General features: G+C 48.6%; 1 protein-coding gene and 1 non-coding gene across 2 annotated transcripts; one reads left to right on the top strand and one right to left on the bottom strand.

Moving 5' to 3' along the window:
• Window positions 1-2,162: 2,162 nt before the first annotated feature.
• Window positions 2,163-14,358, bottom strand: TAGAP (T cell activation RhoGTPase activating protein). The gene is made up of 10 exons (XM_007516270.3): window positions 14,200-14,358; window positions 13,490-13,574; window positions 13,320-13,373; window positions 12,932-12,998; window positions 10,202-10,368; window positions 8,571-8,732; window positions 7,312-7,421; window positions 5,214-5,409; window positions 4,102-4,216; window positions 2,163-3,456 (listed from the first exon to the last, which is right to left on the bottom strand). Exons 2-10 carry the CDS (start codon window positions 13,514-13,516, stop codon window positions 2,249-2,251), a joined length of 2,106 nt encoding a protein of 701 aa, XP_007516332.2. The 5' UTR covers window positions 13,517-13,574; window positions 14,200-14,358; the 3' UTR covers window positions 2,163-2,248.
• On the top strand, window positions 6,568-6,678 carry LOC132532476 (U5 spliceosomal RNA). The gene has a single exon (XR_009544431.1). It is a non-coding gene; the product is annotated as a U5 spliceosomal RNA (small nuclear RNA).
• Window positions 14,359-17,047: the final 2,689 nt, after the last annotated feature.

The raw sequence follows: 17,047 nt of genomic DNA, 5'->3' as shown, positions 1-17,047 counted from the left end.
AGAATTTTCACTGACACCCGAATCCACCAGCCTCTCCAGTTGGATAAAGTCAGATCACGTCACCTTTCAGGGCTCCTAATACCTCCCTGTGTACACTAAGGGATGGAGACACTGAAGTTACATTTCTCTTTAAAAAATATTTTATTGTGGTCTGGGAGGTAGTGCAGTGGATAAAGCATTGGATTCTCTCAACCATGAGGTCCCAAGTTCAACCCCTGGCAGCACATGCACCAGAGTGACGTCTAGTTCTTTCTCTCTTGTCTTTCTCATGAATGACTAAATAAGTTCTTAAAAATACTTTATTTTATTGAGAGAAAAATACACACAGAGAGAAATAGACCGGAGCCCTGCTCAGCTCTGGCTGATGGTGGTGCTGGTGACTGAATCTAGGACCTCAGAACCTCAGGCAGGGAGAATCTTTTGCAGAATCGTGACTCTGTCTCCCCGGACCCCTGAAGTTACATTTCTAAACAGTTCTGTGTACAAATAGCAAAAAATATTATATTGGCAAGTTAAAAGACTTTGTGTGTAAGAACTTGAATTCATGGGGGCATTGCAAAGGCCAATTCCATCTTCTTCCTGCTTCTCCTAAGGTCTCACACTGCTCTTACTCGCACTTGGGACACCAGGCACATCAACCAGCCCTGGACCAGTTGGGTCCCCTGCAGCTGTAGTCCTGACTGCCGGCCTGGCCTACCTGCTGGGGCCACCGGTTGGGGGCCGAGCCCTATGGGACTCCCCCATCTGTCCCAGCTACTCCTGGCAAGTCCCAGCTCCTATGTGATCACAAACCAGAACTTCCCATGACCCTTTGTTTGGGTTCAATTCATTTGCTAGAGTGACCCACACAGCCCAGGAAACAGAGCTTTCTCACTGTAAATTGGATTCTCATGAAACATTATGGTGAAGGATACAGGTGACCATCCACCTGCCGGAGATGCTTAGGGCCAGCAGTGTCGGGGAGGGGCACTGGCCCCCTTGGGGACATACACGGCGACGTCTCATTAACTTCTTTGCCAGCCCCTCTTCCCTCTCCGAGGAGTGATGGACAAGGCTGAGAAAATACGAAGCTTTGATAGGGGCAGTGGTGGTGCACCTGGTTGAGCGCACATGTTACAATGCTCAAGGACCTGGGTTCAAGCCCCCTGTTCATTGAGTCCCCTGCCTTTTATTGATTTTTTTAAAAAAAATTTACTAGTGACTTAATATCAATATACATAATTCTGAGATGACAGGGGTATAGTACCACACCATTCTCACCACCAGAGTTCTGTCCCCATTCCCCACACTGAAAACTGCAGTAGTTCTCCCAAGGTCACAGACATGGGCTGAGTATTATTTCTGTAACTATCTGTCTGTATTTCTACAAGCTGAAAGAGCCAATGTGTAAATGCTGGGTTTTTGTGAACCAAGTTATCAAGTAACATACCAAGAAAGAATGAACTTTTTTTTTTTCTTTGAAATAAGACCATTTATTGTAGTGAGATACACTGGGGTTTATGTCTGACATTCAACATGTATAAAGTAACTTCTTCCATGAACTCACTCACAGACACATCACTGAACTACGGATAGACTCAAAGTGCTATGATTCAGGGCATTAGGATGTAAAAGCATTTCTACTAACCTATCCCAAGTTAAAACCAAAAGGGGCACATTAAGGGCACATTTTATCCCCGTCACTCTGAACGAAGGCCTTTTCTTTCCCTGGAGTTTCAAATGCTTTGCTCACTCCAAACACTGAATGCTACCCTTGTCACCTGGGTCTTTCTCCCCATTTGGTGACGGGTTCTCACAAAGCCGCTTAGTACAGGAGACATCGAATAGTGACGGAAGCGTTTTGTTTTGGAAAATACAAAAATCAGTGTGACCTTTGAGGCTGCATAAAACAAGAAAAACAGTATTTGTAAACACCAGCCAGTAAGTAGAAAAGTGCCCCAAGGTGGTAGGAACTGCCGTACAGTTGCTCACATGCTCATGAGGACACACACAGACACACGCCTTTGCACCTGACACCTTGTCTAGAACACACGTCCTGCACCTGTCACCTCTGCGCACATTGGGGTGAACACGGACGCTACCCGAGGGCTCCTGAAGCTGACCTCCCAGAGGAGAGCTCTACAAGTGTCACTTGCCTAAACAGGGAGCTTATTCTTGACTTTGGGGGGTGGGGGTGGGCAGGGGAACAAGAGTCGGAAAGCAGCGTTCCGCAGAGCCGTGCAGAGAGCCCACCGGCTGGGCCTGCTTCCTAAATGTAGGACTCTTTGGCATATTGGAGCTGCTCAGCCTCAAAGACGGGGTGACTGCACCTGCTCACCAGGTAACCCCTCTTAGTCTTCTGCTTGGACTCGGAACCCGTTGGGAGCTGCTGCAGCTCAGGCCTGAGGACGACAGCCATGTGTCCCTTTGCTTTCCCAGAAGCACAGACAGTCCTGCTCAGATGCCAGCCCTCAGTCCTGTGCCCTAAGCTGCGCCCATTGGGCGAGTCTTGGCGGCACAGGTGTCTCGAATCGCTCCCTCCGTGGTGGGCGGCTAGGGTGCCCAGGCTGAGCACCCGGGCTCTCATGCTGTCCACTGTCTGGCTGCCGTAGGCTGTGGGGCACAGGATGGCCTCTTGGTAAGACGGCGGACTTCCGGGGCTCCTCTGGTCTACAAAACGGAAAACGTCCTCCACTGAGAGGGCCTGGGGCCTGCAGGCAAAGCTTCTCTCCACAGGGCTGGGCACATCACACTGGTTTTCCCGTACGATGCGGCCAGAGAGCTGGCTTCCTCTCTCCAGTCCCTTCTTGCCCTGGTCTCTGGGGAGGCCTTGGACTCCTACGGACCCCACGCTGGATGTTTTGGCCAGCACCCTCTGGTGGGAGGTGAAGGAGAACGACAGGGAGTGCTTTCTGATCTCTCGGCTGGGTTTGGTCTTCTCCGTCTTGGTGAAAGACTGATGGCGGCTGAAGAAACTCCCTTGGGGGCTGGAGGGAGAAGGCCCCGGAGAGCCATCCGAGGAGGCGTCCAGAGAGCCACTGGACATGGCTTTGAGGGCCGAGCCTCCTGTCAGGCTCTTCAGCCTCAGGTCCCGGGGCCTTGAGCTCTTGCCCTCAGTGGTGGGGAACTCCTCCTCTGGGAAGGGGTCCTCAGAGTCTTTGTTTTCAGAAGTGGAACTTGTCTCCAGGGCCACGCTGAAGTGTCCTTGACGCCCCATGAGCGGGGGGCTGTCCGGTCTGTCCTGGGACAGGAACATGCTGGGCTCTGAGTAGCTCCTGTCTGGCTTACCGAGGGTGCCCCTCAGCTTGGCCACTGTGTTCAGAAGTGGCTCCCGGCTCGACTCCCAGGCCTGCTGTGGGCCCCGCGGCTCCAGGCTGGGTGTCTCCAAGGGCCTGTTCAGAGAACTAACAGCACTGCTGGGCTCTGCATCTGGGTCGTTGCTGTCGTAGGCTGAGTCGTTCTGCAGGGTGGACAAATCTGGGGGAGTGGGAAGAGAAGGGACAGTTGAGGCCTTGGGCTTAGTTTCTTTCCTTTTTTTCTGCCTCCAGGGTTATTACTAGGGCTTGGTGCCAGCACTACAAATTCACTGCTCCTGTGGCCATTTTCCCCATCTTATTGGATAGGACACAGAGAAATTGAGAGAGGAGGGGAAATGGGGAGGGAGAGAGAATGACAGACACCTGCAGACCTGCTTTACTGCTTGTGAAGCGTCCCTGCTGCAGGTGGGGAGCGGGGGCTTGAACCCGGGTCTTTGAGCATGTCCTTATGTGTGCTTAACCAGGTGCGCCACTGCCCACTCCCCTGAAGTTTCTGTTTGAAATCAAATCCTTGAGCATGGCAATGTATGTGCTTAATCACATGCGTGACCCTCTGGCACACCCTCAAAAGCACAGTCTTTATTATTATTATTTTTTATTATGTGTTTTATTGGATAGAGACAGCCAGAAATTGAGAGGGAAGGGGGTGATGGGAGAGAGACAGGATGACATCTGCTGCCCTACTTCACCACTCATGAAGCTTTCCTCCTGCAGGTGGGGACCAGGGGCTCAAACCCAGTTCCTTGTGCACTGTAATATGTGCGCTCAGCCAGTTGTGCATCCCCCCCAAAAGCACGTTCTTTACCTGAACTGTCTGTGTGCTCCAGTGAGTCATCAGAAGCAGTGCTAGGATGTGTTGGAATGTTCTCTCCAAAGATTTCAAGGCAGTTTTCAATCAGAAATTCCACCAGTGTCTTAACCTGTGAGGAAAATCAAGCAGGTTGTCAGCTGAGAGGCATCCTCATTTATACTTATATTTAAAGGGATGGGGACAGGGAAGGGCATTACATATGGAGGGTCAGCTGATGGGAAGAAAGAAGCAGAATGAGTGGTATAGGTCTTAATATGTCTGAAAAAAAAAAAAAAAAAACAAACAAACCAAACAAGTGGACAGAAAAGTGGCAATGATCAAAGAGGTCAAAGTTGTTTTTGAGAATTTATTTGAGAATTAAAGACATTCCTTAAAAGAACTAAAAGGTTTTTCATTCAGTCAACTCCCAAGGCTGTGAGGCCGCTCACCCAGGGGAGCACAGGCCTTGCTGTGTGTAAGGCCCTGCGTTCGAACCCTGGCAGCACGTGAGGGCGCCAGGAGAGCGCCGTGAATGGTGGAGTTGTGTCACGGTGTCTCTCCTCTCTGTCTGTACCTCCCGCTTAAGAAAATAGAGAGCAGAGGGGCCGGGTGGTGCACACCTGGTTGAGCGCACATGTTACAGTGAACAGGGACCGTGTTCCCACCTGCAGGGGGGAAGCTCTGTGAGTGGTGAAGCAGGGCTGCAGGGGTCTCTCTGTCTCTCTCCCTCTCTATCTCCCCCTTCCTTCTCGATTTATCGCTGCCTCTATCCAATAAATAAAGATTAAGAAAAAAAATTTTTTAAAAAAGAATAAAACCTTGTGTGTGCTTTCCGTCACTACAAAAAAGAGGCATAGCAATAACACACAAAGGCAAACATCCAAAGGACTCGTCAGTCCCAGGGTGCAAAGCCTTCTCCTCCACCCCGTGGGGAGAGAGAGGAAGCAGAGCCCAGTCTCCATCAGCGGCATCAGATGCGCTCCTAAGAGTGTGACTGATCGCAGCGCCATGTGCCCACACCTGCACGGGCACCGTGAGTCAGGGCAGTTGAGGCTCCTCCCCCGGCCTGCAGATGGACTGAGAGACCGTGCCCCGGGGAGCTCTCTCTGACAGAGGCCACAACGAACCTTGCTGTTCAGGTCTTTCTGGGCCTGCAGGGACAGGCCGCGGTCCTGCACCCGGGCCAGCACACTGGGGCCAATGCAGATGGCGAGGTTGCTGGCATCCATCTTGCTGGTGTCCGAGTTCTTGCTGATGAGGTAAAGCACGGAGACCAGGTGCTTGAGCAGCAGAAGGTTGAGTGCCGGCAGCTTCTCGGCCACCCTGCAAGCAAGTTCGAGATGCACTTTTAGAGGCTGTGAAGGGGCCTGTGCAGCCTTTCCTCCAGCGAGCTGACAGCCCCGGCCTAGCCCAGACTTTCTCTCCAATGAGGAAGGTGTGTTTGCATCAGCATAGTTGTGTAATGCCCATTCAGACGCTGCGGGACAGCTGACACGGAATGAAACCGGGTAGCCACAGGGTCCCGAGAGCCTGGGAAACCCGTCTTTCTAACTAGGAGCCCCCCCAAAAAAAAAAAAAAACAACCAGACCCCAAATGATATTCACACAGCTCTCAAATGGTGAAGCTCGTTTCCCTGCATGATACTCCATGGACTCTAACACCCTGAAAATCATCTTTTTTTTTTTGGCTACATAGAGTGTCTTTCTGTTTCCATCACTGGTGGATTGACTTCTTGGAAATAGACACTCATTTGCCTTAAAAAAAAATGGTGGCCATTCAACTCAGATGGTATATTTTCATGCCATTCTGGGAAATCTTGATGGGAAAGTACATCTATATGAGGACGTGTTTGCAAATCAGGGCCAAGGCAGCAATTAGTCATCAACACTGTGACTAGCAAAATGAGATATAATGTTTTTCAAAGCTCAAGTTTAAAGAAAGAAGAAATACTGACTCTGGATCTTTCTGTTCTAAGAAATTCCCACAGTGGAGGCCCAGGCAGTGGCACACTTGGTTGAGTGCATACAGCACAATGCACAAAGACCTGGGTTCAAGCCCCTGGCCCCCACTTGTAGGGGAGAATTTCACCAGTAGTGAAGCAGGGCTGCAGGTGTCTGCTCTCTCCCTGTCTATCTCCCCTTCCCTCTGGGGGAAAAAAAAAGAAATTCCTACTATGGGAAGTTTATGACTTTCAGTAGAAGTTTTATTGTGAGAGCCTCAGGATATTAATTTTGGGCTGACATGAATGTTTCTGATGTTCTCAATATTTTCCTGACACAGTTTAGCTGTGTGGAATAATCCTGACATGCTGGTGGACATTCATATGGTTTGGAGATCTTACTGGTATTCTAAGTTGGGTGTCCAACAGCTTTGAGCCGCTAACAGGTCAGAATTCCACTAGCAAGTGCCATACTTTCGCTACTACTGGAACATGTTTTGACCATTTTTCACTTGAGTTTGTTGTAAAATATACATATGTGATACTCTGGTTTCTCTTCAGATCGTATAACTCGCCTTTTACTAAAAATTTCCGTCGAGAGGAACAATCTGAGTTGTTAGCCAATTTTTTGAGGCCATGTGTCTGCAAGGCTGAAAAAAGATTTCATATATATATGAAATAAGGGCTGTGGGACTCCATGGGCGAAACAACCCTTTCTAGATTCTTCTCTGACACCTTGCAGGGCTGTTTCCTGGAAGGACACTGGCTGCACAAAACAGCCCTGTCCCTCCACGTGAATGTTGTTGAATCTGTTATTCAGTGTCCTTTCTATCTGTGATTTTGACTTTTTGAACTGCCCGCTTTTTAAATTTCTCTGATTTTTAGACTCCTTCCCTCATCTGTTGGGATTTGTGATGCTAAAGTTAACTCTTCTCCCTGTTGAAGAGATGTTTTCTTTCATCTGGCTAAAACCTGCGTTTCCCAGGGGGGTGGAGGGGGTAAAGAATAGGAAAGCTATCAAGGGAGGGGATGGGATACGGAGTTCTGGTGGTAGGAGCTGTGTAGAGTTGTACCCCTCTTATCCTATGGGTTTTGTCAGTGTTCCCTTTTTATAAATAAAAATGAAAAAACAAAACCCCTGCATTTAAAAGCAAAACCCTGTTAAGGCAGCTCCTGTTTCAATTCCACTCTGAGCTCCCAGGTGTCACAGCATGGTGGTGGTGGGGACGGGAAACTTGTCAGTTCTGTGGAGAACTAAAATGTGGAGACGGTGCTGGCCACTTACAGTTTCAGGGCCTCAATCCTGTCCTCCTCGTTCTGCTTCTCCAGAGCCTCCATCCATTCCTCAAACAGGTCACATGACAGCAGCTTCTGTGGGATGCTTCTGAGGAAGTCCTGGAGGAGGAGGGGGACCCTTCAGCCTGCTGGTCTGAGCTAACCTGCTGGTATTATCCTCTGAACCGTGTCCCCTCTGCGAGAAATCTAGGCTCATCCTACCTGGGATGTGCTCCCTCCCTCCTGTCTTGAGTTTAATTATCTTGGAAAATCTCTCTCAGCAACTTTTTTCCCCTTAATGATAATTCTTTATTTTTTCTTTACAGGGGTGATTAACGGTTTACAATCAACAGTAAAATACACTAGTTTGGGGGGGGGCTAGGTGGTAGCACATTGGGTTAAGCGCACATAGTAGGAAATGCAAGGACACGAGCAAGGATCCTGGCTTGAGTTTCCACCTCCCCACCTGTGGGGGGGTTGGGGGTGGGGTCGCTTCACAGGTGGTGAAGCAGGTCTGCAGGTGTCTATCTTTCTCTCCTCTCTCTGTCTTCTTCTCCTCTCTTGATTTCTCTCTGTCCCATCCAACAACAGCAGCAAAAGTGGAAAAAGATGGCTGCTAGGAGCAGTGGATTCATGGCACCAAGCCCCAGTGATAACCGTGGGGGCAAAAACCAAAACAATACAACACCAACAGCACTAGTTTGTACATGTAAAACATTTCTCAGTTTTCCGCATAACACTCTAACCCCCACCTGGGTCCTCCTCCCCATCATGTTCCAGGATCTGAACACTTCTGCCACCTCATAGTCTTTTAAAAATTTTTTATTATCTATTTTTATTTATCGAATAGAGACAGCCAGAAACTGAGAAGGGGAGATAGATAGATAGATAGATAGATAGACAGACAGATACCTGCAACGCTGCTTTACCACTTGAAAAGAGCTTTCCCTCTACAGGTGGAGACTGGGGGCTTGAACCCGGCTCCTTGCGTATTGTTAGCGTGTGCTTAACCAGATATGCCACCACCTGGACCCCTCGTCCAAATTTCTTTCTGGTGGCAGCTCTCAGTGCATCCCTTTCTGGTGGAATCTGGGATCCCAGAAACGGAGATGCTTATGTAAACAAATAAATGTTTACCAGAAACAGCCTGGACTTTCTTGTGGGTCTGTGGGGGTTGAATGGCGGGGAAGAGCCCATAGCTTGTCTCCTGAGAGTCACAGCAGCACAGCCCGGGCAGCGGGGCCGCTGGGTGCACAGCGGAGAGCTCACCTTGAAGACCGCGGCCAGGAGGTGCACCGGCAGACTCTTCAGATCCACTGCGGCTCCAGAGTTGAGTTCTTCCTTCAGCTCTTTCCGTGCTTTCTCGCTAGCTGCTTTCCTGAATATTCCTTCGGTGGATGGGCCTTTCAGGCACAGAACAGTGAGGATGTCCTGGTTGAAGAAGAGGGCACAGTTACTCTTACCCTGAACACATGTTTTGCTGCTGCAAATCCATGAAACGAAATGCTCAGGTCGGAAAAAGAGTGATCACATAATGCGTATGGACATTAGCAAACACAGCCTGTTAACACCGCCCCCTTATGGAAAGCTCATTTTTTCTAAGTTAAGTCTTAACAGGAGGCTAGGAACGCCAGTTTTTTTTCTTTTTTTCTTTAAATTTTTAAAAAAATTTTATTTATTTATTCCCCTTTTGTTGCCCTTGTTGTTTTATTGTTGAAGTTATTATCGATGTCATTGTTGTTGGAGAGGACAGAGAGACATGGAGAGAGGCGGGGAAGACAGAGAAGAGGAGAGAAAGACAGACACCTGCAGACCTGCTTCACCGCCTGGGAAGCGACTCCCCTGCAGGTGGGGAGCCGGGGGCTCAAACCGGGATCCTTTTGCCAGTCCTTGAGTTTGGCGCCACCTGCGCTTAACCCGCTGCGCTACCACCTGTTTTTTTTTTTTTCTTTTTCTTTTCTTTTTGGGGATGCATTGGATCGACCTTCCCGTGGTGCATCCCTGTGAGTACCCATTCATTGGGGAAACTGACGATCCTTCCTAGCCGACTGAATCCACATGGATCCCAGACACTTTCAAAGCCAGCAACAAGCAGCTCAACCTGACGCTGTTGACTGGCTACGGAAGAAGGGCAAACGCTTGAAGAAGAAGAAGATCAACTCCCTTCCTCCATCTGGCCCTTCTCAAAGAGGAAGTAAACGGCAAGAGTTCGGCTTTGTCACACTCTAGAATATTCCCCCAGGGAGACTGCTCAGTGTTAAGAAGGTAGTGTTTGCATGCCTGAGGTAGGTGCCTGCGTTGTTGGGTTCAGTCCCTGGCACCACATTATGCCAGAGCTGAGCAGTGCTCTGGTTCTTTCTCTCCCTCTCCTCTCTTCCCTCTCTTCCCTCCCCACTCTCTTTCTCCTTCCCCCTCTCTCTTTCTCTTTCCATCACTCCCTCCCCTTCTCCCTCTCTCTCCTCCCTCCTCCCTCTCTTTCCCTCCTTCCCTCTCTCCCCCCTCTCTTTCTCTCACATGTAAATAAATAAATAATTACTCCAGGTCTCCTTTTCAAATCATTCCATCTAAACATTGGCTTTCTAATCTTGCTTTATATTCAACCTGTCGATTTTTCAGAACTGAATAGGCTTTTTTTAATTTTTAGCCTTCTTAACTCCCCTGATATCTGAAGGCTGGGGTGTAGGTGTGCGTGTGTGTCAGTGGGGCTGGGGATGGGTGGGTACCAACCTAGCTCATTGCCAAGTGCAATTGATAGAATCGGAGCAGCCCGGCATCTCCTTGCTGGCCCCTGGGGCCTTCTTGTGTGCAAACAGCATTACTGGCTGTTCAGCAGGAGAATGGCCTCCCATTCACCACATCAGACAGAAAGCTGGGGCCTGCTTGTGTAAACGCCCTCCTACCTGGATGGACTTGGGAAGCGTGTTCTCGCCCCTGCAGATAGCTGACAGGGGCTGATCAAACAGCGACGCTTTCAAGTTGGATTCTGAAGCCCCTGGGAAATCTGATGATGAAGAAAGCTTTTTCATGAGAAAAGGCCAGGACAACACTTTCTTCCTTTTCTTAATTTCTACAGAGAGAAATGGGACCAAAAGGAAAAATGAGGCTCACAGGTGAATCAACAAGGACCTAGATAGAACGGTGAGTACAGCTGCTCCCTTCCTGTGTGGCCGCCATGCCAGGTGGGGACCATCGGTGTGCAAAACAGACCCCGGAGGGCGTGGCTTTCCCTCCAGAACAGCCTGCCAGGAGCAACCACACTGTCGCCAAGGACAACCAGCCCAACACATCAACAACCAGCCAAGGCGCAAAGGCCCCGCCTTTCCTGTTTCTTCCCCTGTGCCCGCTGTTTGTGGCAGACCACAGGCAAACTCTGAGGCCATCAAGAGCCATCTTCACACGTGGGCTTCAGCCACCGGAGTGGACATTCCCCACGTGAGAGAGAGATCGTTCTATGTTCCTCGTTCTATAGATGAGGACCATGGAGGAAGGTGACTCTTCTTAGTGAAGACTGGCCACCCACAGACGACCTCACCAACGCGTCCTGGAGCCTCCCCTCCCTGGAGCCCTGCCCCACTAGGGACAGACAGACACAGGCTGGGGGTGTGGATCCACCTGCCAACACCCATGTCCAGTGGAGAAGCAATGACAGCAGCCAGACCTCCCTCCTTCTGCTCCCCATAAAGAATTCTGGTCCATATTCTCAGAGGGGAAAATGGGGGAAGATGACCAGAGGGCTCTGAACTCCAACTCCATCAGAACCCAGAGAGAGGAGAGGAAAAAAGGAGGGACACTCAGAAGTAGTAACAGGTGTAGGTGTGACTCAGAACGGAAGAGAAGGCAGAACCATAGGAAAAAAAAAGGGCAATATATAAAAAATATAGTGATAGAAATAATAGTCAACTCATATCTGTGACCTTGGGAGAACTACTGCAGTTTCCAGTGGAGGGACTGGGGATACAGAAGTCTGGTGGTGAGAGCGATGTGGAGTTTTATCCCTGTTATAATCTCATAATTTTGTAAATCGATATTAACTTACTAAAAAGAAAAGAAAAAAACTGGTCACCCAACCTGCTAGCACCTATCAGCCACTAGAGGGAGCTGTGTCACTCAGACACTCTGGTGAGCTGACTGGGAGGGGGATCTGGGCCACAGTCTTTGCTGCAGAGGGCTGACTTTAGGTGGCAGAGGAGAATGATGTCCCCTTGCAAAATGCCACAGACCTGTGTGTAACGAGTATAGCATTGCATCACCACCCTCTCTCTCTCTTCCCTTCTCCTTTATCTTTCTAACTTAAAAAAAAAAACTTCCTAAATGCACTGACCTCTGTCTCTACACATTTTATAACTACATTTTATACTGATAAGGGGAAGAGGGTGGATGGAAAAGCAGTTTATTATCCTCATCATCCAGGAGAAATGGATCTGGAAGATCTTATAAGTGGAATGCATGGGGGGGCAGGTGGTGCTGTACCCGGTTAAGCAAGCAAAGTACTAAGCACGAGGATCCGGGTTCAAGCCCCAGCTCCCCACCTGCAGGGGGTGTGTGGGGGTGGACACTTCAGGAGTGGCGAAGCAGGTCTGCAGGTATCTATCTTTCTCTCTCCCTCTCTGTCTTGCCCTCCTTTCTCAATTTCTCTCTGTCTTATCCAATAAAATGGAAAAAATGGCCACCAGGAGCAGTGGGTTTGCAGTGCTGGCATTGAGCCCCAGCAATAATCCTGGAGGCAATAAATAAAAAATAAAATAAAAATAATAAATGAATGTAATGCATGAAGCAAATCAAATCCAAACAAACAAACAAGCCAAAGCATGTAGGCTGAGGCTTTTGGGAAACGTGGTCAGTGACATTGCTTCTCATCTCCCTGACTTGACTTGTTCTCCCCGAAAGAAGGAAGAACCTGGAGAAGGCAGCCACCAAACACCCCTGCTTTCCTTTTAGTTTCACCCTCACCCGCGCCAGCTCCGGGCTGCAGGGAGACCTCTCCTATCAGATCCTTAGCAGGGAGACCTCTCCTATCAGATCCTTAGCTGGGAGACCTCCCCTATCAGATCCTTAGCAGGGAGACCTCTCCTATCAGATCCTTAGCTGGGAGACCTCTCCTATCAGATCCTTAGCTGGGAGACCTCTCCTATCAGATCCTTAGCAGGGAGACCTCTCCTATCAGATCCTTAGCTGGGAGACCTCTCCTATCAGATCCTTAGCTGGGAGACCTCTCCTATCAGATCCTTAGCTGGGAGACCTCTCCTATCAGATCCTTAGCTGGGAGACCTCTCCTATCAGATCCTTAGCTGGGAGACCTCTCCTATCAGATCCTTAGCTGGGAGACCTCTCCTATCAGATCCTTAGCTGGGAGACCTCTCCTATCAGATCCTTAGCTGGGAGACCTCTCCTATCAGATCTTTAGCAGGGAGACCTCTCCTATCAGATCCTTAGCTGGGAGACCTCTCCTATCAGATCCTTAGCTGGGAGACCTCTCCTATCAGATCCTTAGCTGGGAGCTGGAGATTGCATGTCCTGAGCGTTAGTGTGCTGTGGTCTTTAGAAGAATACCCAGAAGATAGATTCCTCGAAGAGTTCTGTGGCTTTGCCACCACGCTTACATAAAACAACAGCCTGTTTTCAAAACTCACCAATGAGCTGACAGAGGCTGTCTTCACTCTCACTGGGCACCAAGAGAGGGTGCTTCTTGATATCACCCTAAAAGTGAAGATGTATTTTAGTTAGACTTGTGTTTTCTCTCCCCCCAACACAGATAGAAACCTTGAACTCAGAGGGAAAATGAATCAAAACACTTCATTGAGCCCCCACACCTGACTCCCCAGTTTAAGAATCAATTTAAAAGCCATGACCACCACCACCACCACTATCACACCAGAGCCAGGCTAGTTATCTGACTGCATTTCTGCGAGACTTTTCTAGTCCACTAACTCAGCAAACAGGGTGGTTTTCAGTTACAACAGAAAAGTTCTTCTCAGAGTAAAAACACAAAGTTAAAAAAAAAAAAAATTACTCCCTCACCTCAGATTGGCACTGGATGAATGTCTCCATGTCACTGGCATTTAGTGTTTTTGACTGAAAGAGAGAAAGAGTGATTAGCCTGGTAAATGTCTTTGGACATTCCTGCCTCTAGAACATTTGAATTGCTAAATGGGATGGGGTTGGGTGTGGGGTGGGGAGGGGTCACATACCGCATTACGGCTACTTAGTAACTTCATTAGAACCTGGGCTGGCTGCCCAGAGGTGAATTTCACTCCCGAGTGACCTCGGCGGCTTCTGCAAAATACCAGACGGATCAGAGTTAAGAGTCAAGGTGGGACATACACAGCGGCCGGTCAGTTTCAACATCGCTTTGCCAGAAGTTTGAGGACAGTTAAACAGAAAATGTTCATGGAAAGCCAGTCCTGCTACCAGATGTCTTAACACCCAAAGAACAGCCTCTAATTCCACTGCTCACTCTCTCTGCTTACTGAAGTCTGGTACCCCTAACTGGTCACAATTTATGCCTCTGTTATTTTGTTCCTATCAGACAAAATCTGAGCGACAGTTTCAATCAACTGCTGTTACTGGTTTGGAGGTTTGTTTGTTTTTTAAAGGTCAGGTAAGGTATTAAATTTCTTTGCAAGTATTTTCTCATTCAATCCCCCAAAGTAAGAACAAACAAACATTCCTAGGACACCACTTTGAGTGGACATAAAAACAAAGCTACCCTTTGCAGAGTTATCCTGCCAGAAAATAATTAATTAATTAATACATATATGCAAATTTCACTGTGAAGCAAAGCTTTCTGAATTCCAAATCTTTACAAGATGATGCTTGCAGATCCCCTGGTTTGGTTATTTCCTGTGGGATTTGCTCGCTGACTCAGGTTCCTTTGGTCTGGTTGTGCTAAGGTACTTACCCTTGGAGGGCTTCTAACCAGGTTTCTTTCACCTCCCGGGAGCTGCAGAGGAGAGAAACGGTATCACCCGGGCTGTGACTAATCCAGAGGCAGAGAGAGGACTGCAGGACTGCGCTGCCCTCCCTTCACTGTTGCCTTTAAGAAGAAGGGGGCGGGCAGTTGGAAATTCAGAAAGCCACCAAGACCGGAAGAAGCATCACGGGCTGTCACCCCAACCCCGCGGGCAGCTCTGGGGAGCTCTCACTTCCTTATTCCTTTTAGGGTAAATCTGGCTCTTTCTCTTCTTTTCCTTCTTCACTTCAAAGTGAAAACAAACAAACAACAAAAAAAAAAAAATTCTGTCAGCTAGCTTGGGTGGAAAAGATGACAAAGGGTCCAGGGGTGAATGTCACAGGTGGGATGTGTGAATGAGGCTCAGTGTGTACGTAAAGAGCATTTCTGTTTTTCTCCAGTGGTAATTCCACACGCCTCTTGTAACAATGCTGTGTCCTGTTTGGGGTGCTGTCTCCCCTCCCTCCCACCCAGCGTCAGCTCTGTTTTGGGTGGCTGGGCGTTGACTGAGGGGCATGGGATTGACTGGCCGGTGGGGTGCTGTTCCTCCAAGGAATGTCATCACTGGTCCTCAGTTTACTTGGGAATCAGGAGGTGAGTCTGCTAAAAGCAGCTGCTAGTAGATTAACTCTCCCTTTTCCCAATTCTTAGAAATAAGTTTTTTCTTTTTTGGTGACTCAGGGACATGAACCCAGTGCCATCACTTAAGAGTCTCCCTGGGAGGATCATTTAATCTTTTAATTTTAGGAGGAAGGAGAGAGGAGAGACCCCACAGCCCTGCCCACCCTCCATGAGGCTTCCTGGGTGCTGTGCCTGGTGCTGAGAGAGGAGAGACCCCACAGCCCTGCCCACCCTCCATGGGCTCCCTGGGTGCTGTGCCTGGTGCTGAGAGAGGAGAGACCCCACAGCCCTGCCCACCCTCCATGGGGCTCCCTGGGTGCTGTCCATGGTGCTGAGAGAGGAGAGACCCCACAGCCCTGCCCACCCTCCATGGGGCTCCCTGGGTGCTGTGCAGGATGCTGAGAGAGGAGAGACCCCACAGCCCTGCCCACCCTCCATGGGGCTCCCTGGGTGCTGTGCAGGGTGCTGAGAGAGGAGAGACCCCACAGCCCTGCCCACCCTCCATGGGCTCCCTGGGTGCTGTGCAGGGTGCTGCTGTTGGTGCCAGGGATGGAGGACTGAGCCTTATGCATAATTAGGCTTATTCTCTACTAGGCGAGTGGCTTCTTGCCATGCCCCCCATCAAGATTATGATTTAAGATTAAAATTATTATGATTTAAGTTTTATGTTAAATATATTATAGCATTTATATTATTATTATTATATGACAAGATTTATATTAAAATAAGCTCTAGTTCTAACAACGAAGAAAACAAACACATCATTTCATTTTTGTTTGTTTAATTTTGGTTTTTCCCCAAGGATTTATGCTGGGGCTTCAAACCTGCATAATTCTACTGCTCTTGGTGACATTTTAAATTTTTTTAGAGGGAGGGAGGGAGGGAGGGGGGGGAGAGAGAGACAGACAGAGGAGACACCCTTGAACTGCCATGACCACTGTTGAAGCTTCTTCTTTGCAGGTGGTGCTACCATGTGGTGGCTTGGAACTTGAACCCAGGTCCTTGTGCATGTTAAGATGTACTGCACTGAAGCAATTACAGAAGCCAGACCTCCCACCTTCTGCTTATCATAAAGATCTTTGGTCCAGACTCCCAGAGGGATAAAGAGTAGGGAAACTTCCAATGGAGGGGATGGGATACGGAATTCTGGTGGTGGAAATTGTGTGGAATTATATCCCTCTTATCCCATCAGTCTTGTCAATCATTATTAAATCACAAATAAAAAAAGATGCACTCCATCAGGTGAGCTATCTTGTTGCCTATACAAAACTCCTTTTACCAGACTTTTTAATTTTAAATTTATTAGTGATTTAATATTTATTTACAAAATCATGAGACACAGGGCATAATTCCATCCCATTCCCACCCCCAGAGTTCTGTGTCCCCCTTCCCGCCATTGGAAACTGCAGTGCTTCTCCCAAAGCCACAGATAGGGGTTAACTATTATATATGTGTACATATATATAGTTACTCATTTTTTTTCTATGGTTCTGCCTTCTCTTCCTTTCCAAGTCACACCTACACCTACTACTGCTTCTGAGTGTTCTTCCTTTTTTCCTCTTCTCTCTTTGGGTCCTGATGGAACTGAGGTTCATTTGGAGCCCTCTGGTCATCTTCCCCCAACATTTCTTCTCCTCTGGGAGTCTGGACCAAAATTCTTTATGGGGAGCAGAAGGTGAAAATTCTGGCTTCTGTCATTGCTTCTCTGCTGGACATGGGAGTTGGCAGGTGGACCCCCCAGCCTGCTTTCCATCTTTCTCTAGTGGGGTAGGACTCTGGAGAGGTGAGGTTCCAGGACACATGGGTAAGGTCAACGAGACTAGTTTTTTTCTCAAGTGTTTTTTAAAAAAATACTTATTCCCTTTTTGTTGCCCTTGTTGTTTTATTGTTGTTGTTATTGATGTCATCATTGTTGAATAGGACAGAGAGAAATGGAGAGAGGAGGGGAAGACTGAGAGGGGGAGAGAAAGATAGACACCTGCAGGCCTGCTTCACCACTTGTGAAGTGACTCCCCTGCAGGTGGGGAGCTGGAGGCTTGAACCAGGATCCTTATGCAGGTCCTTGCGCTTTGTGTCACCTGTGCTTAACCCACTGCACTATAGCCCAACTCCCGCCCCCCCTTAAAAGCGTTTGATCAGACTAGTTTTTAAGAAAATATAGTTTTTATGAGAAAGG

The sequence above is a fragment of the Erinaceus europaeus genome, chromosome 13, assembly GCF_950295315.1.
Source record: "Erinaceus europaeus chromosome 13, mEriEur2.1, whole genome shotgun sequence".
Lineage (NCBI taxonomy): Eukaryota > Metazoa > Chordata > Mammalia > Eulipotyphla > Erinaceidae > Erinaceus > Erinaceus europaeus.
This window is presented reverse-complemented; position numbering and strand designations above follow the sequence as displayed.

What these genes read in the sequence shown, in the direction of transcription:
- TAGAP (XM_007516270.3), bottom strand. Translation starts at nt 13,516, where the DNA reads ATGAAGTTACTAAGTAGCCGTAATGCG. An exon ending in CGCTTCCCAAGTCCATCCAG is followed by an intron (nt 8,733 to 10,201) that starts GTAGGAGGGCGT and finishes TTCTTCAACCAG; the next exon opens with GACATCCTCACTGTTCTGTG. An exon ending in AGAAAGACCTGAACAGCAAG is followed by an intron (nt 4,217 to 5,213) that starts GTTCGTTGTGGC and finishes TTTTCCTCACAG; the next exon opens with GTTAAGACACTGGTGGAATT.